Below are 23139 nucleotides of genomic sequence, written 5' to 3'. Positions count from 1 at the left end.
TGGCAGAACAATGTCCTCATTGAGGTGAAACGAAGATACCACCTTCGGAAGTAAAGAGGGCGGAGGCCGCAGAACTACCTTGTCCTGATGAAGTACCAAAAAGGGAGAGCGGCAAGAAAGGGCCGCTAATTCTGACACACGTCGGATGGAAGTAATGGCCACCAGAAAGGCCACCTTCCAAGAAAGGAGGGCAAGGGAAACATCCCTGAGAGGTTCAAAAGGAGGACCTTGCAGAACCCCAAGAACGAAATTAAGATCCCAAGGATCCACGGGCGCTCGGTACGGAGGAACCGTGTGAGCCACACCCTGAAGAAAGGTTTTGACCTGGGGCCGGGAGGCCAGCGTCTTCTGAAATAAAATGGACAGTGCCGAAACTTGACCCTTCAAGGAACTGAGAGCAAGCCCCGCATCCAGCCCTGTCTGAAGAAACGCCAGAACAGAAGGAAGCGAAAAAACCATGGCCGCGATGTCATTGGCCTCACACCAGGAGAAATATTCTTTCCAAGTACGGTAATAGATCTTGGAAGAGGAAGGCTTTCTGGCGCGGATCATGGTATGAATCACTCGGTCAGAGAATCCTGCCCGTTTCAAAACCTCGGTCTCAACAGCCACGCCGTTAAATTGAGCGACCGAGAATTGGGGTGGCAAATTGGGCCTTGCGACAGCAGATCTGCCCTGTCGGGAAGCTTCCAGGGGGCGTCCGCGAGAAAGTTGACAATGTCCGCGAACCAAGACCTTCTGGGCCAATTCGGGGCGATGAGGACGACTGGAATCCCTTCTGCCTTGATTTTCTTCAACAGCTTGGGAAGAAGAGGCAGGGGAGGGAACAGGTAGGGGAGCTCGAACTGTGACCAAGGAACGGCCAGAGCGTCGGCGCCCACTGCCAGGGGGTCCCGAGACCTGGACACGAATTGTGGTACCTTCCTTTTGAGGCGAGACGCCATGAGGTCTACGTCCGGGGTTCCCCACCGACGGCAGAGCAGATGAAACACCTCCGGATGTAGGGACCATTCCCCTGCCGCGAGACCCTCGCGGCTTAGAAAATCGGCGGCCCAGTTGTCCACGCCGGGAATGTGAACCGCGGAAATTGTTGGAACAAAGGTCTCTGCCCATTGAAGAATTCTGGACACTTCCGCCAGAGCTGAGACATTCCGTGTCCCCCCTTGTCGGATGATATACGCCACCGCTGTGGCATTGTCTGTTTGAATCCTGACAGGCAGGCCCTTGAGGCGCCGTTCCCAGTGGACGAGAGCCAGAAGGATCGCTCGTATCTCTAGGACATTGATCTGCAGAGCTGATTCCTGAGTCGACCATCGACCCTGAACAGTGATTGCGGAACACTGCACCCCAGCCGATGAGGCTGGCGTCCTTTGTGCCAATCTGGGAAGAAAGGACCACCCCGAGAGAATGAGGGGAGACGTCAACCACCAGTTGAGAGACCGCTTGATCCGGCATGAAAGACGAACCGGACGATCCAGAGACAGAGCCGACCTGTTCCACCTGGACAAAATGGCCTGCTGGAGGGGCTTGGCGTGAAACTGGGCAAAGGGAACTGCCTCTATTGCTGCCACCATCTTCCCCAGAATCCTCATGGCTGTCCTGAGAGATGAAAACCGTGCGATCTGTAGTGATCGGACGCCCTGCTGCAGGGAAAGAATCTTGTCTTGTGGGAGAAATACCCTTGACCGACGAATGTCGAAAAGAAGGCCCAGAAACACAAGGCGTTGAGTAGGGATCAGACAGGACTTTTTCCGGTTGACGATCCACCCAAAACTGGACAGGGTGTCTAGAACGATCGCCACACTTAGGCGGGCCTGATGAAAGGAGGGAGCCTTGATCAGAATATCGTCGAGATACGGAAAAAGAACAAGACCTCTGATCCTCAACAAGGCCATCAACGCCGCCATAATCTTCGTGAAGACCCTGGGAGCGGTGGCGAGCCCAAAAGAGAGCGCGACGAACTGATAATGTTCGTGGTGAATCGCAAACCACAGGAACTTCGGATGTCCGGGAAATATGGGCACGTGTAGATAGGCATCTTGGATGTCTATGGAACACATGAATTCCTGCTCCTTCATGGAGGCAATCACCGAGCGAACCGACTCCATCCGGAAGTGGTGGAGGCGAACTCTCTTGTTGAGTAACTTGAGATCCAAGATGGGTCGAACCGCCCCGTCCTTTTTCGGCACCACAAACAGGTTTGAATAAAACCCTGTGAATCGTTCCGATTCAGGAACGAGCACAATCACCCCAGAGCTGAGGAGAGAGGCGATGGCCGAACCGAACCCCGGGATCAAGGCAGGATCCCGTGGCGGACGGGATGGAAGAAGCGATCCCGTGGAAGAGAAACAAACTCTATTTTGTATCCTGTCGATACAACCTCTCTGACCCAAGCGTCCTCTACTGAGGCGAACCAGACGTCGCTGAAGAAAAGAAGTCGACCTCCCAATTGGAAGGGACCCACGGAAGACCGATGATAGTCATGCGGACGTAGACCGTCCAGATCTAGATCTGGGTGGTCTTCCCTGGGAAGAGTGGGACCGCCAGGACGGAGTGGGCCTGAAGGAGACCTTCTTTCTTTCCTGACGTGCTTGTGGCCTTTGCTGGTTGGAAGGGTTTTCCGCCGCATTGAAACGGCGGAAAGACCGAAAGGGACGGAACTGACGCCTTGGAGGAGGTCTGTGAGGCTTGGATTGGGGGAGAAGAGAACTCGTACCTCCAGTAGCGTCCTTAATAATCTGGTCCAATTGGGACCCAAAGAGACGCACTCCTTGAAAAGGTAGATTAGTCAGACTTTTTAGAGGACAAGTCCGCCTGCCAGGCCTTGAGCCAAATTGTACGTCGGATTGGCACGATGTTGCTTGACGCCTGAACCGCGCAAGATGCGGCATCCAAGGAAGCAGAAAGCAGATAATCCCCCGCATGGGAAATCTGATTGGCGAGATCGGCCAAATGCTCCGATTGTGCCTTATCCAGAATGCCCTGCCGAAGGTCCTCTGCCCAAGCGGATATAGCCTTTGCTGCCCAAGATGAAGCAAAGACTGGACATACCGCCGCAGATGCCGCCTCGAAGGCAGACTTTGCTAGGGATTCTATGATTCTGTCATTAGAATCTTTTAGAGACGCTACACCCGACAGCGGAAGAACAGTATTATTAGAGAGTCTGGATACGGGAGGGTCCACTGAAGGAGAAGCGGCCCAGTTGTCCGTGAGCTCTTTAGCGAACGGATACAGCACGCCGAGACGCTTTTCTCTTTGAAAGCGTCTAGTCGGATCTTCCCTTTCCTTGGTAAAAATCTTCCCAAACTCGGAATGAAAGGAAAACACCCTGGAAGGTGTTTCCGCCCGTCTGAACGAAACCTCCTGATCTGAGGATTTCGCAGGGGCGTCAGTGATGTCGAAGGTATGGTGAATCGCGGCAATGAGGTTCTGCACCGTAACCTTCATGTTCGCATCCTGAACCGAATCCAGCTCTAAGACCCCTTCAGATTCCGAAAGCGCTTCACCTGACTCGGGAGAGGAGGCCCGAGAGGGAGACTGCTGGGGAGTATGGGGTGAGGTAGGGCGAGGAGAGGACTCCGCCTGGAGATCCTGCCTGGGTCTCTTGCGACTGACACTGGCTGGCTCAGATGGGACGTCCTGGGACGTGCTAGGTCCCGCAGAAGCTCCCAAGGGCAACTTATCCAGAACGGCTACTAGGGACTGAGACACCTTGGTGAGGTCTGCCACCGACTGTGATAGGGAGGAGGCCCAACCCGGCAAGGGGGGCTCACTCACCCCTGGGGCTATGGATGGCTCCTGAGCGGCGTCGGGCTGGATTGGATTGCTACAGTCCAGGGAGAGGACTGACCCCTGAGGTAGTGCCGGAAGGTTGGGGGACAGAGGGCGGAGAAGGGTCAGTTTGCCGTGCAGAGCTACTCACGGTCCGGTGTCCCCAAAAGCGATGCTGCTCGACCTGTCCGGGGATGCAGATCAGGGAGAAGTCTGGCTGGCCGTCCCAAAGAGGCAAAAAGCTGCTTGCAGAAACTGCTCAGGGGCAAGGGAGCGTCTCCAGCTGCGTCCGGCTGGCAGGCTGTGAAGATGGCGCCTGCCTGTAGAAAAGCGCGGGTCCCGGGGAAGGGCGGAGCTCCTCGCAGGGTTAATAATTGCTGCCCTCTAGCCATAATATGCTGGGCAGGAGAGGGAAAGGCGGGGGGAGGGCCTGGGGAGAGCGGGAGAGAAGCCCGCTTAGAAGAAAGGGGCGGGGGGCGTGGCCGCGACGCTGCGGTAGGCCCGAACACAAGCCGGGGCCTAAATTAGTTGCGGCGGCCGCCTGTCAGCAGGGGGTCGGCGCGGAAGACGCGACGCAACACTGGGCCGCGTCCCTGCCCAGAACTGCCCGACTCCAGCGCTACCCCTGCCGAGATGGAAAAAAGGGGGGGAAGCTCAGAACGAGGCCCGTGAAGACCCGGGGCCTGCATGGATGCGGTGACCGTGGGGGGATGCGGGGCGTGCAGGGACCCAAACGTGGTCCCCCTGGCGACCGCTCCAAGAGAAAACGCCGAGGGAAGACTGACATACTCACCCAGGCAGGGGGCCTTACAATAAAGGTACCTGAAAATCCCACGCTGTCTGTCTCTATGAAATCCGCGCCTCATCCAACCTTCAGGCTCTGGTAGGCGAGAGGGTGGGAGGCGGGGGGCAAGGACCGTCCGTGCGGCTGGCACGCACCTGTGCGAGGCTCCTGGTCCTGCGCCGGAGACCTATGAGGATACGGGGTGGCAGTACACGCCGTACTCATAGTCTCTTTGTGGGAGTACGGATGTGACTGTTCACTCCGTATCCCTCCGGAACCTGCAAAGAAACGACGCACACTGAGGTAGATATGGGTCTAATAAAAGACCCGTGTCCACCTCCTACTGACACTAAGCTAAACTGAGGAATTTCCTGCCGGTCGGTGGGGTGTATACGGCGGAGGAGGAGCTAACCTTTTTTGTGCATAGTGTCAGCCTCCTAGTGGCAGCAGCATACACCCATGGTCTCTGTGTCCCCCAATAAGGCGAACGAGAAAATGGTTTTGTAAATTTTGTTGTAAAAATGAGAATTTGCTGGTCAACTTTTAACCCTTATAACTTCCTAGCAAAAAAAAAATTTGGTTCCAAAATTGTGCTGATGTAAAGTAGACATGTGGGAAATGTTATTTATAAAGTATTTTTTTTGCCATATCTCTCTGATTTAAGGGCATAAAAATTAAAAAGTTTGAAAATTGCAAAATTTTCGCCATATTTCCTTTTTTTCATAAATAAACGCAAGTCATATCGAAGAAGGTTTACCAATAACATGAAGTAAAATATGTCACGAAAAAACAATCTCAGAAACAGCAGGATCCGTTAGAGCGTTCCAGAGTTATAACGTCATAAAGTGACAGTGGTCAGAATTGTAAAAATTGGCCTGGTCATTAAGGTGCAAATTGGCTCCGTCACTAAGGGGTTAATGCCTAGTGACTGGAGCCTAGAGAGTAGGAGATGGTGGTCAATAGTGTCAAAAGCTGCGGAAGGGTCGAGAAGAATGAGGAGAGAGTGGTCACCATTATAATTTGCTGTCAGAAGATCATTGGTAACTTTGATGAGTGCAGTTTCTGTCGACTGTACGGGGCAGAAGCCAGACTGTGAAGGGTCTAGGAGGGAATGAGTGCAGAGTTAACTGGCAAGGCGGGAGTAGACAAGGTGCTCCAAGAGCTTAGAGATGAAGGAGAGATTGGAGACTGGTCTGTAGTTGTTTGTGCAGGATGGGTCGAGGGAGGGTTTCTTTAATAATGGAGTAATGATAGAGTGTTTGAAGGAGGATGGGAAATTGCCCGAGAAGAGGGAGAGATTAAAGATTGTAGTTAGGTGAGTTGTGACGACTGAAGAGAGAGACTGGAGGAGATACAAGGGAATGGGGTCAGTGATGCATGTAGTCGGGTGCGAAGAGAGGAGCCTGGAGATGACTTCTTCTGTGATGGGATCAAATGTGGAGAGTGAGCCAGGGGAAATGCATGGGAATCACTGCACTCAGTGGCTGGGAGCGGATTTCCTGATGAATATTATCTATTTTCTTTAAAAAGTGGGAGGCTAGGTCAATATCTGTGATAGGGGCTTGTGCTTTTGACCTGAGGAGGGAGTGAAAGGTGTCAAAAAGTTTCTTGGGGTTGTTGGATAGTGAGGAGAGCAGGGTGGTGTAGTAGGTCTGTTTGGCGAGGTGGAGGGCAGAGTTATAGGTTCTTAACATAAATTTGAAGTGGGTGAAGTCTTCTGGTGTACAAGTTTTCCTCCATAAGCGTTCAGCACTCCTAGAGCATTGTTGGAGTTTGCAATATGAACCAGGGCTGTTTTACTCTGCGCTTGGAGCTTCTGAGGGTGAGGGGCGCTACTTGGTCAAGGGTGCTTCAGAGAGTGTCATTGTAGTTGAGTACAGCCAGATCAAGACAGGAAAAAGTGGAGATTGGTGACAATGATGAGTGTAGGGAGTTTGAAAGTTTATGAGGGTTAATGGTATGTAGATTTCTGAATGTGTGGCAGGTAGGCATGTGCTGGGGTGGGTGAGAGAATATTGTGGTCAGAGAGGGGAAGGGGTGAATTATTTAGGTAAGGGATTCAACAAAGCCGGACAAAGACAAGGTCAAGGCTATTACCGTCTGTGTTTCAGAGGTTGAGAGCTGTGAGAGGCCTAGAGAAGTGGTTGGTGATAGAAGCTGGGATGCAGATGTGGAAGTGGGGCTGTTAATGTTGATGTTGAAGTCTCCCAGGATAAGGGTTTGGAGTTCTGAGGACATGAAGTGCAGCAGCCAGGCAAAGACATGGTCGAGGAATTGGGTAGGTGAGCTTGGGGGCCGATATATGACCACTACTCTGAGGGAGAGGGGACGGTAGAGCCTGATGGTGTGGACCTCAAAAGAAGGGGATGAGAGTGATGGAACTTGGGGGAGGGGGATGGCCTGGAAAGGCAGAGGGCACAATTAAAAGAAGGAGACGAAAGAGTGCAACTAAGATTAATAAGGTTAGTAAGGTTTCAATGTGAGGTAGGGTAGGGGTTGAGGGATTCTGAGATTTTTACAGTCAGACCCGAGGACTGTGTGTAATAGCACAGACTACAATTGGTCCGTTGCATGGTCAGAAAATATGTCTGTATTAACATACCCCAAGGATGACTCTTCCCAGAATGCAGACCACCAGAAATACTGGACAAGCAGAGAAAGCTGTGAGATGTGAGCTCAGCAGAATCCCATGAGGATGTAGTTTGTCTATGATATAAACTCTGCAAAGGGTAGAGGCTTCTCTGTGTCTCCCCACGCCATATAGCTACACACCGTCTATTTGGTGGTGAATGCGATATCCTGCTACCAAATAGATGGCACGATGTCCAAATGGAAGATGCTGCAGAGCTTGTCCTAGAGGTGGGAGCGTGGAGAGTCAGACTGCACCAATCTAATACATAACAATAGGCCACCAATAATCTGAAGCCCTTTACTTCTTTTTAATGAAAGCCCCAAATCGTCCCCAAATGCTATGAAAAATGCAAGGGTGCCACATAAAAAACAGTGCACAAGGATGTGGTCTATCAAAGCCCACTCCGAAAGGAGGAGGGCCCCCAAACCATTCCCTATCCTTCCGAGCCAAATTGCCACAGCGAGGGACTGGGACTAGTGGCTCCTCTTTTTTGAAGCTCAGGGAAAGCGCAACTCATGTTCCCGGCATCCACACAAGTGAAACCAAAGCCAATCTAGAATGGCTCCTCTCCCAAAGGAGGGGAGCCTGGAGTTGTGCAGAGGGGACCCCAACACCTGCCTCCCTAGACCCTTTCTTAAGGAGCAAACCCATAATGGAACTGCAACCCGAGAAGTCCTTGACACAGGACACACGCGCAAACCGTGACGGCCATATGTCCACTCCTACCCTCGACGCTGGGTTTGCAGATTCTTTTAGTTGAAGATTTTCCGTGTGTGTTTCAACAAGCTGGAACAAGGCCTCCACTGTGAGGCCTGACAGGGTGCCACGTTTCTGTTTAATTTGCTGAAGGATATCGGTTAAGTGCCCCCTAAACAAGAGATCTCAAATTAGGAAAAGTAAAGAAAAAACAAACCTGAATGCAGATAATGATAAACCTAATGCTTCAACAAATAACGGCGGAGAAAACCATGGTGGACCTATCCAGGCTGCACAAATTCCATCTTCCTACAGAGCGTTCATCCATCAAGTCACCAAGGCTCGAGATCGAGCTGGAGGACGTTAATAATAAAATGAATAATGCTTCAACATCATAACAATGTAGTAATAACTAAAGGAAGATAATGGACGATAGCAGCAAATGAAGGCGCAAATATCAGGACAGCTGCATTGAGCCCCCTGCATTGTCGGGGTGACTTACTTATCGTGTTGTGGGAACCTGGCTTGCAGCTTCTCAAGGATTTTGCTCAGTTTGTCTGTGCCAGCCAAACACGGACTGTCAGAAACGCTGGGAGCTGAGGCCATATTACCAGGGAAAGGTAATGTAGGATAGGCCATTGGGTGGGAATGCTGGTATGGCTGGGGAGCTTTTCCTTGGGGTCCCACATCTGCAGGTGGCATCTTAGCAGGGGCTAGAGCTATTCTGTGTAACATGAGGCTGGGCTGGAGACAAGAAAGAAAAGTGAGTCATTGGATTTTATATCAATTCAATGCTAAAAAGGGACGCACACAAGAAATGTGTAACAAATCAGGAAGTCTCTGAACACATTCCTTTTAATATTAGTGCTGTCAAATCGCAAGCAAAGAAAAGACAGTGAATCCCTTTAAAAATGGTTCCCAACGATCAGCATTTTAGCTGTTTCAGTTAAATAAATAATATAGGGAAGCATAACAGCCGGGCAGAGATAAGAAAACTATAAACGGGGACCCGTGGCAATGTTAGGGGGCTCTTTTGCTTCTGTACATGTTCATACGTGCACAGACCCTAACATAGCAAAACTGCTGCAAAAAGACAAATGTCCAGCTAGTTTAATGAATTATCCCGCAGTGCTGATCAAAGGGGAAGAGGAACTTAACAGGGGCAATAAACTTCATTTATTCTGTGATAAAGTGCCCAATAAACTCCAGATGAGGCGGGGTGGAGAGTGAAAAAACTTACATCAGATGGCGGAGGAGTCAAATCTGGCGCCAATATGGAGGGTAAACTGCTCAGTCTGGTGCCGTTCTTCACCTGTTTAATTTGCTTTTCAAACTGCTCCTAAAAGGGACAGAAATAAGTAAGAATAAAGAATCTTGTTGCTTCCAGTATGTAGACAGCAGAATGGACGCCATATAATGGTTCAACTCCCCTTTTAATGACGCTGCAGGAAAAAATGGATGTCTAAATCCAGTTGTGAACCTTCATCTCCCGGCATTGACTAGTGATTGAGAAAAGAAGTCACTGCCTACCTGAAGATTTGCCTTCATTTGCTGGATACCGGCAAGCCTGGCCTCCCACCTCTGCTTCATCGTAATCCATTCCAAATTAGGAGGCGCCACCCTGATAAGAGATTACATGTATATATACGACCACCTACAAAGCAAAGTTACCGACTGATCGCGGGGTGCTATGATAGTTAAGGGTCTCCTGAAGACCCTCCCATGCCGGTCATTATGATACTCATTTTTTCTTAGGGACCACATCACATTTGAAGTCACTTTGAGGGGTCTATATGAGAGAAAATACCCAAAAGTGACACCATTCTAAAAACTACACCCCTCAAGGTGCTCAAAACCACATTCAAGAAGTTTATTAACCCTTCAGATGCTTCACAGGAATTTTTGGAATGTTAAAAAAAACCGAACATTTAACTTTTTTTCACAACAAAATTTACTTCAGATCCAATTTTTTTTTATTTTACCAAGGATAACAGGAGAAATTGGACCCCATACGTTGTTGTACAATTTGTTCTGAGTATGCTGATAGCCTATATATGCAGGTAAACCACAGATTTTTCAATGCAAAATTGGATGGAATTGAGATCGGACGCCATGTCGAGTTTGGAGAGCCCCTGATGTGAATAAAAAGTGGAACACCCCCCACAAGTGACCCATTTTGGAAACTAGACCCCCTAAGGAACTTATCTAGATGTGTGGTGAGCACTTTGAACCCCAAGGTGCTTCACAGACGTCTATAGCACAGATACATAAAAATAAAAAATATTTTTTTCACAAAAATAGGATTTTTGGTTGCTTACCGTAAAATCTGTTTCTCGGGAGCCTTCATTGGGGGACACAGGAACCATGGGTGTATGCTGCTGCTGCCACTAGGAGGTTGACACTATGCACATAAAAAAAGTTAGCTCCTCCTCTGCAGTATACACACCACCGACTGGCACTAAGTTAATCAGTTAGTGAGAAAGCAGTAGGAGAAGCAACAAGATAGAAAGAACAAACAGACAACTCAAACTGTACCAATAGCACACAGAAGAAAGAACAGGAGTTGTAAAAACAAGGGAGGGTGTTGTGTCCCCCAATGAAGGCTCCGAGAAACAGATTTTACGGTAAGCAACCAAAAATCCTGCTTTCTCTATCTCTTTATTGGGGCGACACAGGAACCATGGGATGTCCCAAAGCAGTCCCTGGGGAGGGAAACAGCAGAAAACTCCATTCAGGTCAGAGAACTCACCACTGCCGCCTGCAAGATGCTTCTGCCTAGGCTGGCGTCCGCCGAAGCGTAGATATGGACATTGTAAAATTTGGCAAATGTGTGGAGACCAGGTTGCCGCTTTGCAAAGTTGTAGGGCGGAAGCCCCATGGTGTACCATCCAGGAGGCGCCCACTGCCCGGGTAGAGTGAGCCTTAATCCCAGGAGGAGGCACTCTGTTCATAACCCGGTAAGCCTCCAAAATTGAGGTTCTGATCCAGTGAGCAATCGTGGCCTTGGAGGTTGGCAGGTCTCTTCGCGCACCATCTGGAATGACGAATAGGAGATCCGTCTTCCTAAAGGAAGCGGTCCTAGCCAGATAGCTCCTCACTGCCCTGACCAGGTCTAGCCTGTTCAATGAAAGCTCCAGAAAATCGGAGAACAGAAGGAAGGGAGGACAAAACGCTCATTTAAGTGAAAAGTGGATATCACTTTGGGAAGGAAAGAAGGCGGAGGCCGCAACACCACCTTATCCTGGTGAAGAACCAAGAAAGGGGGGCGACAGGAAAGAGCCGCCAACTCTGAGACGCGTCTAATGGAGGTGATAGTCACAAGAAACACCACCTTCCAGGACAGAATTGACAGGGAAACCTCTCTGAGAGATTCAAAGGGAGAACCCCTCATGACCTCCAGAACAAGATTGAGGTCCCAGGGGTCCACTAGATTCCGGTAAGGGGGAGCCGCATGCACCAATACTTGAAGGAAAGTCTTTACTTGAGAGCGGGAGGCTAAGAACTTGTGAAAGAGGATGGAGAGGGCTGATACCTGACCCTTTAGAGAATGAAGGGCAAGGCCAGCATCAAGTCCCGCTTGGAGAAAATCCAATATGGAAGGAAGCGACAAAGTGATCAGCGGAATGTCATTGGAATCACACCAGCGGAAATAAGCTTTCCAGGTCTGATAATAGACCCTGGAAGATGACGGCTTCCTAGCCTGGATCATGGTGCATTTCACCCAATCGGAGAAACTGGACGCTCTCAGAACTGCAGTTTCAACAGCCACGCCGTCAAATTAAGCGACCAAGAATTCTGGTGGCAGATTAATCCTTGTGACAAAAGATCTGGCCTCTCTGGGAGCCTCCAAGGGGCATCCTGCCAGAAGAATGACAATCTCTGCGAACCAAGACCTTCTGGGCCAATCCGGTGCGATCAAAATGACCGGCACCCCTTCCGCTTTGTTTTTCTTCAACAGCCTGGGAAGAAGGGGAAGGGGAGAAAACTGGTAGGGAAGCAGGAATTGCGACCAAGGAATGGCTAGAGCATCGGCACTCACTGCAAGAAGGTCGCGGGACCTGGAGACGAACCGTGGAACTTTCCTGTTCAACCGGGACGCCATGAGGTCCACATCTGGAGTTACTCATCGAAGGCAAACCTCCTGATGTAGGGACCACTCTCCTGCTGCGAGACCCTCGCGGCTGAGAAAATTGGCAGCCCCTTTGTCCATGCTGGGAATATGCACTGCGGATATTTCCAGAACAGTCGTCTCCGCCCAGAGTAGGATCCTGGATACCTCGGCAATCGCCAGGGAACTCCAGGTCCCTCCCTGGTGATTGACGTATGCCACCACTGTGGCATTGTCCATCTGAACCCTGATTGGTAGACCCTTGAAAAGCCTTTCCCAGTGACGGAGGGACAGAAAGATGGCCCTTATCTCAAGGATGTTGATCGGTAGAGAGGACTCCTGCGCCGTCCAACACCCCTGAACTATCAAATGGCGAAACCCCCCCCAGCTGAGAAGGCTGGTGTCCGTCATCGCCACTTGCCAATGAACAGGAGGGAAGATGAGAGGAGATGACAGCCACCAGTCAAGAGACAGCTTGACTTGTGGGTAGAGACAAAACGGACGATCCAGTGACAGGACAGGCCTGTTCCAAAGGGGATTGCTTCCAAGGCTGCCACATCCTGCCCAGGACCTTCATTGCTGAACGGAAGGAAGGAAGCAGCAGGCCTTGAGGAGAACAAACTCCCTGCTGGATAATTGCTGTCTTCTCTTCGGGGAGAAAAACCCTCGCCTGTCAGGTGTCAAACAGCATGCCTAGGAAGACAAGGAGCGGAGTCGGAACAAGGCAGGACTTCTTGTTGACAAGCCATCTGAACCGGCCAGGGAGTCGACAACGATGGTCAGACTCTCCTGGGCCTGAGAGAGAAGGCGCCTTGATGAGGATGTCGTCGAGGTATGGAATGAGCACTAGGCCTCTGATCCTCAAGATGGCCATCAAAGCTGCCAGGATCTTCGTGAAGACCCTGGGAGATGTTGCAAGGCCGAACAGCAGGCGACAAACTGGAAATGATTCCCCTGTACTGCGAAACGCAGGAACCTCTGATAAGCTTGAAAGATCGGAACGTGGAGGTAGGTGTCTTGAATGTTGATGGAGCACAGGAATTCCATGGAAGCAATTACTGAGCGGAGGGACTCCATCTTGAAATGTCGCAGGCGGACTCTTCTGTTCAGCAAGTTCAGATCCAGAATGGGCCGGACTGCGGCGACCTTCTTTGGCACTATAAACAGGTTTGAATAGAAATTTGTGAAGCGCAACAGGGACGATAACCCCCCTGAACTGAGATGGGAGGCGATGGACGCAAAGAAACCCAGAACCAGAGCAGGATCTTTTGGAGGATGGGATTCGAAAAAACAATCCCGGGGACGCGAAGCGAACTCTATTTTGTACCCTGAGGATACTACCTCCCTGACCCATGCATCCTCCACCTGGGCGAGCCAAACATCCCTGAAAAACAAGAGACGTCCACCCAGCTTGGGAGATACTTTGTCCCGAGTCATGCCGAGGAAGATCTGCCAGGTCTGGGACTGGTGAACCTACCATGGGAGCTTTGAGGACGCCAGGAAAGAGTGGGCTTGAAGGAAGCCTTTTTTCTGACCTGTCGGGTCTGCGACCTGCGGTGACTGGAAGAATCGTCCGTCGCCGCGAGACGGCGAAAGGGGCAGAATTGCCGCCGCCTCCGGGAAAATCGACAAGGTGTGGACTGAGGGAGAAGAGAACTCTTTAATATTCTGGTTCAACATGGGGCCAAATAGGCGGTCTCCCTGGAAGGGAAGGCTGTTAAGCGACTTCTTTGACGACAGGTCTGCCTGCCATGCTTTGAGCCAAATACTCCTCCAGATTGCCAACATATTGCTGGACGCCTGAGCAGCGCAGGATGCAGCATCCAAGGAGGCAGATACCAAATATTTCCCTGCATAGGAGATCTGGTCTGCAAGGTCGGCTAGCTCCCTCGGAACTCCCGAAAGAATGCCCTTACGAAGGCGTTTGGCCCATCTGGCTATGGTCTTTGAGACCCAAGTAGAAGCAAAGGCCGGGCATAATGTGGAAGCACCCGCTTCAAAACCTGACTTTGCCAGTGATTCTATCATCCTATCGTTGGAGTCTTTGAGGGATGCTGCATTAGAAAGCGGGAGGACCGTGTTGGTTGACAGTCTTGAAACTGGAGGGTCCACAGCCGGGGAAGTAGTCCAGTTTTAGCGGTGAGCTCAGGGGAGAAGGAATATAGGATACAGAGGCGCTTCCCTCTTTGAAAGCATCTGATAGGGTTCTCCCTTACCCTCTTGAGTACCTCCACAAATTTACTATGTGAGGCAAAGACCTTGGAAGGTGGTTTTGACTGTCTAAACGAAACCGCCTCATCTGCGGGTTCCATAGAGGTATCTTTGATGCTTAAGGTCTGATTGACCACAACAATAAGGCTCTGGACCATATCTCTCATGTTGGAGGCTTGTTCTGAATCTAGGTCTGACTCATCCTCTGAAAGCGCATCCGAAGATGCTTCGCCTGATTCAGGAGAGGAGGATCCGGAAGAGGGATCTCGCCATGAAAGGCCGGATGGTGAGATGGAGCGGGAAGAGGACCTAGAACGGTGCTCCTGTCTGGATCTCTAATGGCTTGTGTTGGAAGGGCCGGGCGGAGAAACCTGTGACCCACTGGCAACTGCGGGGGCCGGAAGGGGCAATTTGTCAAGTACGGACACCAGGGTCTGCGACACCCTGGTGAGGTCCGCCATAGACTGCAACAGCGAAGAAGCCCACCCTGAGATAGGGGTCTCGGTCTCGCCTGGAGTGGGAAGGGACTCCTGGGTAGTGGGTACAGTGCGGTTGCTGCAGTCCTGACAGAGCGGAGAGGACTGACCTGAAGGAAGTCTGCTTTTGCAAGAGGAGCACACAAAGCATCTGACCAGAGTAGAGGAAGAGGAAGCCGAAGGGCGAGAAGGCTCTCCTTTGTGCTTAAGCATGATGAGCAGACCCACTAACTGACTGCCAGAAGGTTAGGGGACAGTGAGAGAAAACAGAGGAGAGTGTCAGTCTGCAGAGCTACTCACAATATCCTGTCCGACTGCTTCCAGGCTGTAGGAGAGAAGCAGGTCCTGTAGGGAAAAGCCACTGTCCGGGATCACACTCAGGAAAATAGGCGACCGCAGGGAGGATGCCGGAGGTCCGTATATGAAAAGGGCGCGCTGCAGGAGGGTGGGCTGCTACGAAAAGCCCGCTCACTAAAGCCAGAAAGGAGATGGAGCTAACCGCCAGGTGTGGGGGCAGAAAGATGGCGGTGATAGCTCTTTCCCTGCCTGCGCCGCTTGTCTGCTGAGGCCGGGTGGAGTGGGCGGAGCTAGCTATCAAGACAGGAGGCGGAAGTGGAGGGAAGACGGGTGGGAGAAAAGCCCGCACAAAGACTGAGAGGAAGGGGGCGGAGCCACGGAGGAAACTAGGCCACAATTGAAGCCGGGCCTAGATTAATCCCTGGAGACCGACGATGGGGGGGGGGGGGGGGGGGGCGGCGCAGAGGCCCTAAAACCACCGGAGCCATCTGCCGGATCCTAATAAAACGGTAGCCAGGTGTGGAAGGGCGGTGAGGGCTAGGCACAAATATAAGCCGGGGCCTAGATTAAACCTGGTGACCGTGGGCGGCTGTGCGGGTCCACAAAGACTCTGGGGAAGTGGTGAGTAAATGCTGAGAAAGGGGGTCTCCTAAGGCCATACTCACCTTCTTCTTTTCCTCTGACCATTTCCTTATGAAGAAGTAGTCTTGAAGGGACCCAGGGAAGAGAGGGAAACATACCTCTCCATCCCGGTGATATTAGACGTCCGTTGCAGGACATCAACGTCTCTTCCAACTAACAGGCTCTGGTGGGTGAGTGGATGGGAGACGATGGGCTAGGACGGGATCACCTAAGCACGCTTCTGTGCTAGGGATATGGGTCTTGCCGACTAGACCTATGAGGATACGGGGTGGCAGTACACGCCGTACTCAGTATCTGCGTGGGATTACAGTAGTGACCTTTCACACTGTATCCCTCCTGGTACCTGAAAAGAAACTACACACATTGAGGTAGATATGGGTTTAATGGAAGACCCGTGTCCACCTCCTACTGACACTAAGCTAAAACTGATTAACTTAGTGCCAGTCAGTGGGGTGTATACTGCAGAGGAGGAGCTAACTTTTTTTATGTGCATAGTGTCAGCCTCCTAGTGGCAGCAGCATACACCAATGGTTCCTGTGTCCCCCAATGAAGCGATAGAGAAAATGATCTTTTCCCCCCAATTTTTTTTATTTTCACAAGGGTAACAGGAGAAATTGGACCCCAAAACTTGTTAGAAATAGATGAATCCCAGCGGGAAACCAAAACTTCTGAGAGACTAAGGAACCACCTTTTACATGTCTGCTACAGCATAAGGAGTAAAGTCCAGGGGCAATTTGAAACTCTGAGGTAAACACTTACAGAAAGCACAGAGCAAAAATTACAACAATACTACAACAAACTACGGACCTTTCTGGTTCATAACAAGGAAAAGAAACTACACAGATTGGGCCTCAATTCAGCACTCTATACAAACAGATACAAAACAAATTCAAAACCTGACAACTTGGACAACCACTCCATTCGAGACACAAAAGCATCTAACTGTGTCATCAATCTCTCAGATTATAAACCCAACAAAGTGGAACTGGCTGTGCTTTCTAGAGGACTCTCATTTTGTCCCACTAAGGCCCTAGATAAAACTGAACTCTGCAGTGATATGGAACATTATTTCAGGAGACTGCGCCTGAAGGAATATTTCAATGACACAGAAGATTCAGAAAACACTCAGACCGAAGGAAAAGGGATCCTAACAACTAGGAAAAGGTCAGACTGGACACCTCCACCTGGACGCAACCCTCATTTGGATAAATATTTAGACTCCTTCAGACATTTGATAAAATCCAAAATCACAGACACTAACAAGAGACAAGCATCCAACATCAGTGCCCAGGAGAGAAAGGCCATACGGTCTTTAAAAACCAACAAGGAAATCATCATTAAACCTGCTGACAAGGGAGATGCAATAGTCATGATGAATACGTCAGACTACATGAAGGAAGCAAACAGGCAACTTATGGACACACACTACTATAGAAAATTGGAGTCGGATCCTACACAGTACTATTACAAGGAACTAAACAAGTTGGTATCTTGTCTGCCTGACCAGTCCATAAGAGCCGGTGATGACCTGATACCAGAGAGTCCAAGAATAGGGACATTCTACATGCTTCCCAAAATGCACAAATCTGGAAATCCAGGAAGACCAATTATTTCATGTGTGGGCAACCTCACTGAGCAGGAATCTGGATGGGTAGAGGGTATTCTTAAACCACTGGTAAAGGATACACCTAGCTACATTCAGGACACAACTGACCTATTGAATAAGCTAGCAGCAATAGGTCCTCTACCAGAAGGAACCATCCTGGCCACCATGGATGTGGAATCTTGGTACTCAAATATCCCACACCAAGATCGATTAAATGCCTGCAAATTCTTCATGGAAAACACAGGGACTGATGCTGATGCTGTGGTGAAACTTATAAAATTCATCCTCACCCACAATTACTTTGAATTTGACAACAAGATCTATCTACAGGAGACTGGCACAGCTATGGGAAGTAAAATGGCTCCACAGTATGCAAATCTTTTCATGGCCAAGCTTGAAAGCGACTTTTTGTCCTCATGCCCCATCAGGCCCCTGGCCTACTACCGCTTCATTGATGATATGTTAATCATCTGGACGGAGTCTGAGCAACAACTAAAGGTGTTCCACGAACAGTTTAATCAATTTCATCCCACCATCAATTTAACACTCAACTACTCCAGCACTGAGATTAACTTTTTGGACACCATCATTAAGCTAAAAAACAATGAAATAGAGACATCCCTGTATCAGAAGCCAATCGACCGTCCAACATACCTTAAATGGGACAGTTTCCATCCAAAACACATAAAGAACTCTTATCTATAGCCAAGCCATCAGATACAGTCGTATATGTTGTAACCCCATGGATAGAGACAAACACCTTGGTCACCTCAAAAAGACCTTTTCGAATCAGGGCTACCATCCAAGAACAATTGAAAACCAAATTACAAGAGCCACCAGAATGACAAGGAATCACCTGCTACATTACAAAGCTAAAGAAGAAAATAACCGGGTGCCTCTAGTAGTCACCTACAACCCAAATCTGGAAGTGCTAAGGGGAGCTGCACGGAAATTACAACCTTTACTACAAAAAGATGCCCGATTACAATCCATTTTTCCAGACCCCCCACTACTGTGCTTTAGGCAGCCCCCAAATCTAAGAAGCATCATTGTCAGAAGCTCCCTGTCCTCTCCTACAGCTGGAGGAACCTTTCCTTGCAACCAGAAAAAATGTAAAACCTGTCCATCTATAATGACCACGGACAAGATAAAGATCCCCAATTCACATCAGGACTACAAGATCCCAGGTACTTTCAGTTGCATTACATCTAATGTGGTGTACTTAATTATTTGTACTAAATGCCCAACTGGGGGTCTGTATGTGGGGGAGACAGGGCAAAAGCTTAGAACAAGGATGAATGCTCATCGTCACACAATAAGAGAAAAAAGAATGGATCTACCTGTGGCAAAACATGTTTGTATGATGGACCACAACACCAGGGATATGAAATTACTGGTATTGAAAGGTAACTTCACATCTCAGAGAGAGAGAAGAGTCTGAGTATAAATTTATGATGACCTTTGACACTCTCAATGCTGGAATGAATGTGTCGCATGGATTTATGTCTTTTTACACCAATTAAGGAATTTGCTCCTAAGACCTTGTGGGGGCATCACAACACATTAGGAGACCCCAATCAGAGGACAATAAAACATCCGGACTCCTTATCTATGAACTGGTCCAATATTTATGTTTCTCCCTCTCCCATAATCATAATTCTGCTTCACGTCACTTGTCTCATCTATTAAGAAAGATATACATCTTTCCTGTATCAGCGGGAAACCAAGGATTCTTAAAAAGTCAACTTTATTTCAGAATTAAAAAATATAAAGAAATGGTGCACCACTAAAAAATTATAGGTACTAGTTATTGCAACATATTGCACAAAAGGATAGCGTTATACGCTGCTTTTACCAACGTGTTTCGACATAGGTCTAAATCAACGCAGAATTGGCTAGAATTGAGATTTGACGCCATGTCGCGTTTGGAGAGCCCCTGATGAGCCTAAACAGTGGAAAACCCCCAATTCTAACTCCAACCCTAACACCCCTAACCCTAATCCCAACCCTAACCCTAACACACCCCTAACCCTAATCCAAACCCTAACTTTAACTCCAACCCTAAGTTTAGCCCCAACCCTAACCTTAGCCCAACTCACTTTAGCCCAACTCTAACCCTAATGGGAAAATGGAAATTAATACATTTTTTATTTTATTATTTTTTTCTCTAACGAAGGCTAGTTTCACACTAGCGTTCTTGGGTGCAGCGCAGGGCTGCCGCTAAGCCCCGCTCCCCCTCCTGTCAGTTCCCCCTCTGATCGCATGAGGCTGCATGCGATTAGCGTATCTTATATTTAGCGTTGGATACGCTGATCGTGCGCTGGTCTGATTTTGCTGGCACTGCGCCCTTTTGGTGCTGCGCTCAGAGCACAAAAATGCAACACAGCGTGTTTTTGTGCGCTGGGCGCAGCGCCAGCAAAATCAGACCAGTGCATGGTCAGCGCACGATCAGCGTATCTAACGCTAAATATAGGATATGCTAATCGCATGCAGCCTCATGCGATCAGAGGAGAAACTGACCGGAGGGGGCGCGTCCTGGGGCGGGGCTTAGCGGCGGCCCTGTGCTGCGCCCAAGAACGCTAGTGTTAAACTAGCCTAAGGGGGTGATAAAGGGGGTTTGAGTTACTATTTTTTTATTTTGATCACTGTGATAGGGTTTATCACAGTGATCAAGATGAATCAATAGGAAAAAATTTCCTATTGTTGCCGGGTGTCAGCAGGCCGATCTCGGCGGGTGCACTACGCATGCGCCCTCCATTTTCTCCCAGAAGAAGAAGCCGGTTGCCTGGGGGACGTCCGGGGGGCTTGCAGGGACAACAGAGGTACCGGAGGAAGGGGGGGTGATTGGGGGACCCCATTTCTCTCTCCCCTGATGTGCGTGATCACATCAGAGAGAAAAATTAAATGGAAAATCTGACTTTCTTTGTGGTCGCTGTTATACCGTTAATAACGGTGATCGTAACACCGGGGTCGATAAAAACTGACCCGAATCATGTTCTGTGGGGTCTCGGCTATTCCCGGCAACCGAGACCCCAGAGAAATTCCAACGCTGGGAGGCGCTAAAACCTTAAGCCTCAGCGCCGTTAAAATGCGGCGCTGTGGTTTAAGTACCCTTAACTGCGGCCGTTAAAAGGCGTATCGGCTGTTGTTAATGGGTTAAATGTAACTCATCATTCTCCCCTGGAACCATACAAAGGAATTTTGTGGATATTGTCTGCACTGCTGAACAAATAGATATCTGGATGTATTTTTTATTTAGATCACTGTGATAGGGTTTATCACAATGATCAAAATGAACCAATAGGAGATTTTTTCCTATTAGTTCATTTTGATCACTGTGCTAAACCCTATCACAGTAATCTAAATAAAAAAAAAAAAGTAAATCAAACCCCCCTTTATCACCCGCTTAGTTAGGGAAAAATAATGTATTTCCCGAGGAAGAAGTCATTTTTCATCAATACGTCCGGATATCTATCTGTTCAGCAGCGCGAACAATAGCCACAAAATTCCTTTGTATGGTTCATCTCTGACCAGTGGATCTGCGGCAGCTGACGTTTATGTGCCTTATCAAAGGGGCATCTGGTGAGCAGTTTTCTGATTAACAGATTCTGAAACTGTCGGATAAGGCCCTATGTGCGCTTCTCTCCTATAGTTTCTTTATCATTCTCCCCTGCTCGCGCTGATCTCCGCCAGAGCAGGGGAGAATGAAGAGAGCCGTGTTCAGCACCCGGCGCCGGGGAACAGTGCTTACTGCAACGTTTCTTCCCTGGCGCCCGTCTGTGTGGTACTGATGCGACACACACGTTACACGTGTGCCGCAAGTATTACACATGCACACTGACATCTCCGGTACCGGAAATAATAGGACGTGTGAAAGAGGCCTTATAACGGATTTTTATGTTTGGCATCTGTCACATGCTAAGATGCAAATAGTTTTTGCATCACCACATTTTGAGACCTGTAATTTTTCCACATTTTTGCCCACAGTCATGTGAGAGCAGTTTTATGCTTCGGGTCAGTGCGATTACAGTGATACCTCATTTATATTTTTTTTTTATGTTTTGGCGCTTTTGTATCATAAAAACTAATTATAGAAAAAATAATTGATTTTGCATCACTTTATTCTGACAGTTATAACTTTTTTATTTTTTCGCTGATGACGCTGTATGGCGACTCGTTTTTTGCGGGACAAGATGAGGCAGTACCATGTTTATTTATATCCGTCTTTTTGATCGCGTGTTAGTCCACTTTCTGCTCGGCTGTATGATGATACAACATTGTTTTTTTGCCTTTTTTATGGCGTTCACTAAAGGGGTTAACTAGTGGGACAGTTTTATAGGTCGGGTCATTACGGACGTGGCGATACCAAATATGCGTACTTTTATTGTTAAAAAAATGTTTAACTCAAATATTGATTTAATGATAGAATAAATTTTTTTTTATTATTTTTTAAAATATTTTTACAATTATTTTAATTTTTTACTTCATTCTAATTTTTACACTTAGTCCCACTATGGGACACTCATTTTTTGCAGGCTGATCGCTTCTGTAGCATGCAAATGAAGCAACATCTGCATGCTACAGAAGCTGTCAGCGCTGCACTCTGTGCACACTCACCTGATAGACTTCCTAACACGCACTGCACATGACAGGAGGTTTCTCAGCTTTGGTAACCCGGATGTCATGACGACATCAGGTTACCATAGCAGCGTCAGCCGCGTGGTATATGATCCAAAGGCAGAGGGGCTGTCAGCCCTCTGCTTGCTCCCGGAATGCTGCGATCGTGTTTTCGATCGAATAAAGTGCCGGGAGCGTTCCGTGACAGCTCCCGTCACTCAGTTCCGGGTGTCAGCTGGGAGTATCAGCTGATACCCAACCACGCATCCCCGTGTGCGCGGCTGATCGCTGAGACGTGCTCTCGCGCCCATGCTCATCCGGGCCCAGGGATGGGATAGTACGTCTGACGTCAGAAAGGGGTTAAATACAGTAAAAAAAAAAAAATTAAAAATTGTTTTTAAACACATGAAGAAAAACAAAACTAGTGAAAAGGTTTATAGTTAAAAAACACTAGTTCAAATCACCTTCTTTTACTTGCTCCATTCAAAATAAAATTAAAAAAAAAAAATAATAAAAATTGCTGCGTTCAGAAATGTCTGATTAAGGCCTCTTTCACACATCAGGTTTTCGCCGTCAGGCGCGATCCGGCGCTTTTGACAGAAACCGGATCCGGCGAAATGCAATGCCGGATCCGGTTTCCCCCCCATTGACTTGCATTTGCGCCGGATCGCGCCGGATGGCCATGCGTTTCATCCGGTTTTCGCCGGATCCGGCAATGTGTCGCGATCCGGCGTCTGGAAAAAACGGCTACTGTAACGTTTTTTGTCTCCGGCGAAAAAGCCGGACACGCCGGATCAGGCGCGTCCGGCTTTTTCACACAATGAAAGCCTATGAGCGCCGCAATGCGCCGGATCCGGTTTTTTGGTCTGAGCATGCTCAGTAGCTCTGCCCACAGGAGATATATAAAAGCAAGACAATGGGACCCTCAGCCACACCCAACATGCCACCCAAGCCAAGAACCAGGAGCAGGAGAAGGCAGCAGACATCTGCAGCAGCAGCACCATCAGCACCACCCCAAATGGAGCAGCAAATGGAACATGCTGAGGAGGGGAGTCCAGCAGCAGATGAGAGACGGTAATTATCAAATCCCCCATTCCTCCAAACTAGGGCCATGGAATATCAAGATATTCATTGGCCCTTTGTTTCTCTTTATTCAACAGCCGCCAAAGAGATGCAGCAGCAGCAGCAGAAATGGCATCACTGGCAGCAGCAACAGCAGCAGCAATACCCACAGCCATGGAGTCTGGCCATCAACAGGACAGCACATCTTCTTCTGGGAGCCCTCCCTCGCATCGTCAG

At 49.0% G+C, this 23139-nt stretch overlaps 1 protein-coding gene across 5 annotated transcripts in view; it reads right to left on the bottom strand.

Annotated features, from left to right (window-relative positions):
* Window positions 1-23139, bottom strand: part of RNF214 (ring finger protein 214) — a 103375-nt gene that overhangs the window by 25297 nt on the left and 54939 nt on the right. For 4 of the 5 annotated variants that reach the window (XM_073585231.1, XM_073585230.1, XM_073585232.1 and 1 more), the window contains 4 exons: window positions 9414-9504; window positions 9124-9222; window positions 8386-8627; window positions 7914-8055 (listed from right to left, as the gene is read on the bottom strand). In XM_073585231.1, coding sequence (XP_073441332.1) covers window positions 7914-8055; window positions 8386-8627; window positions 9124-9222; window positions 9414-9504 — 574 coding nt within the window. The remainder of the gene's footprint in view (window positions 1-7913; window positions 8056-8385; window positions 8628-9123; window positions 9223-9413; window positions 9505-23139) is intronic. The other variant, XM_073585233.1, reaches the window with a different exon arrangement.

This window comes from Dendrobates tinctorius, unplaced genomic scaffold, assembly GCF_039654945.1.
Source record: "Dendrobates tinctorius isolate UK_male_01 unplaced genomic scaffold, ASM3965494v1 ptg000086l, whole genome shotgun sequence".
NCBI classification, from domain to species: Eukaryota; Metazoa; Chordata; class Amphibia; order Anura; family Dendrobatidae; genus Dendrobates; species Dendrobates tinctorius.
The sequence above is the reverse complement of the archived record's forward strand: the minus strand, read 5'-3'. Positions and strand labels throughout refer to the sequence as shown.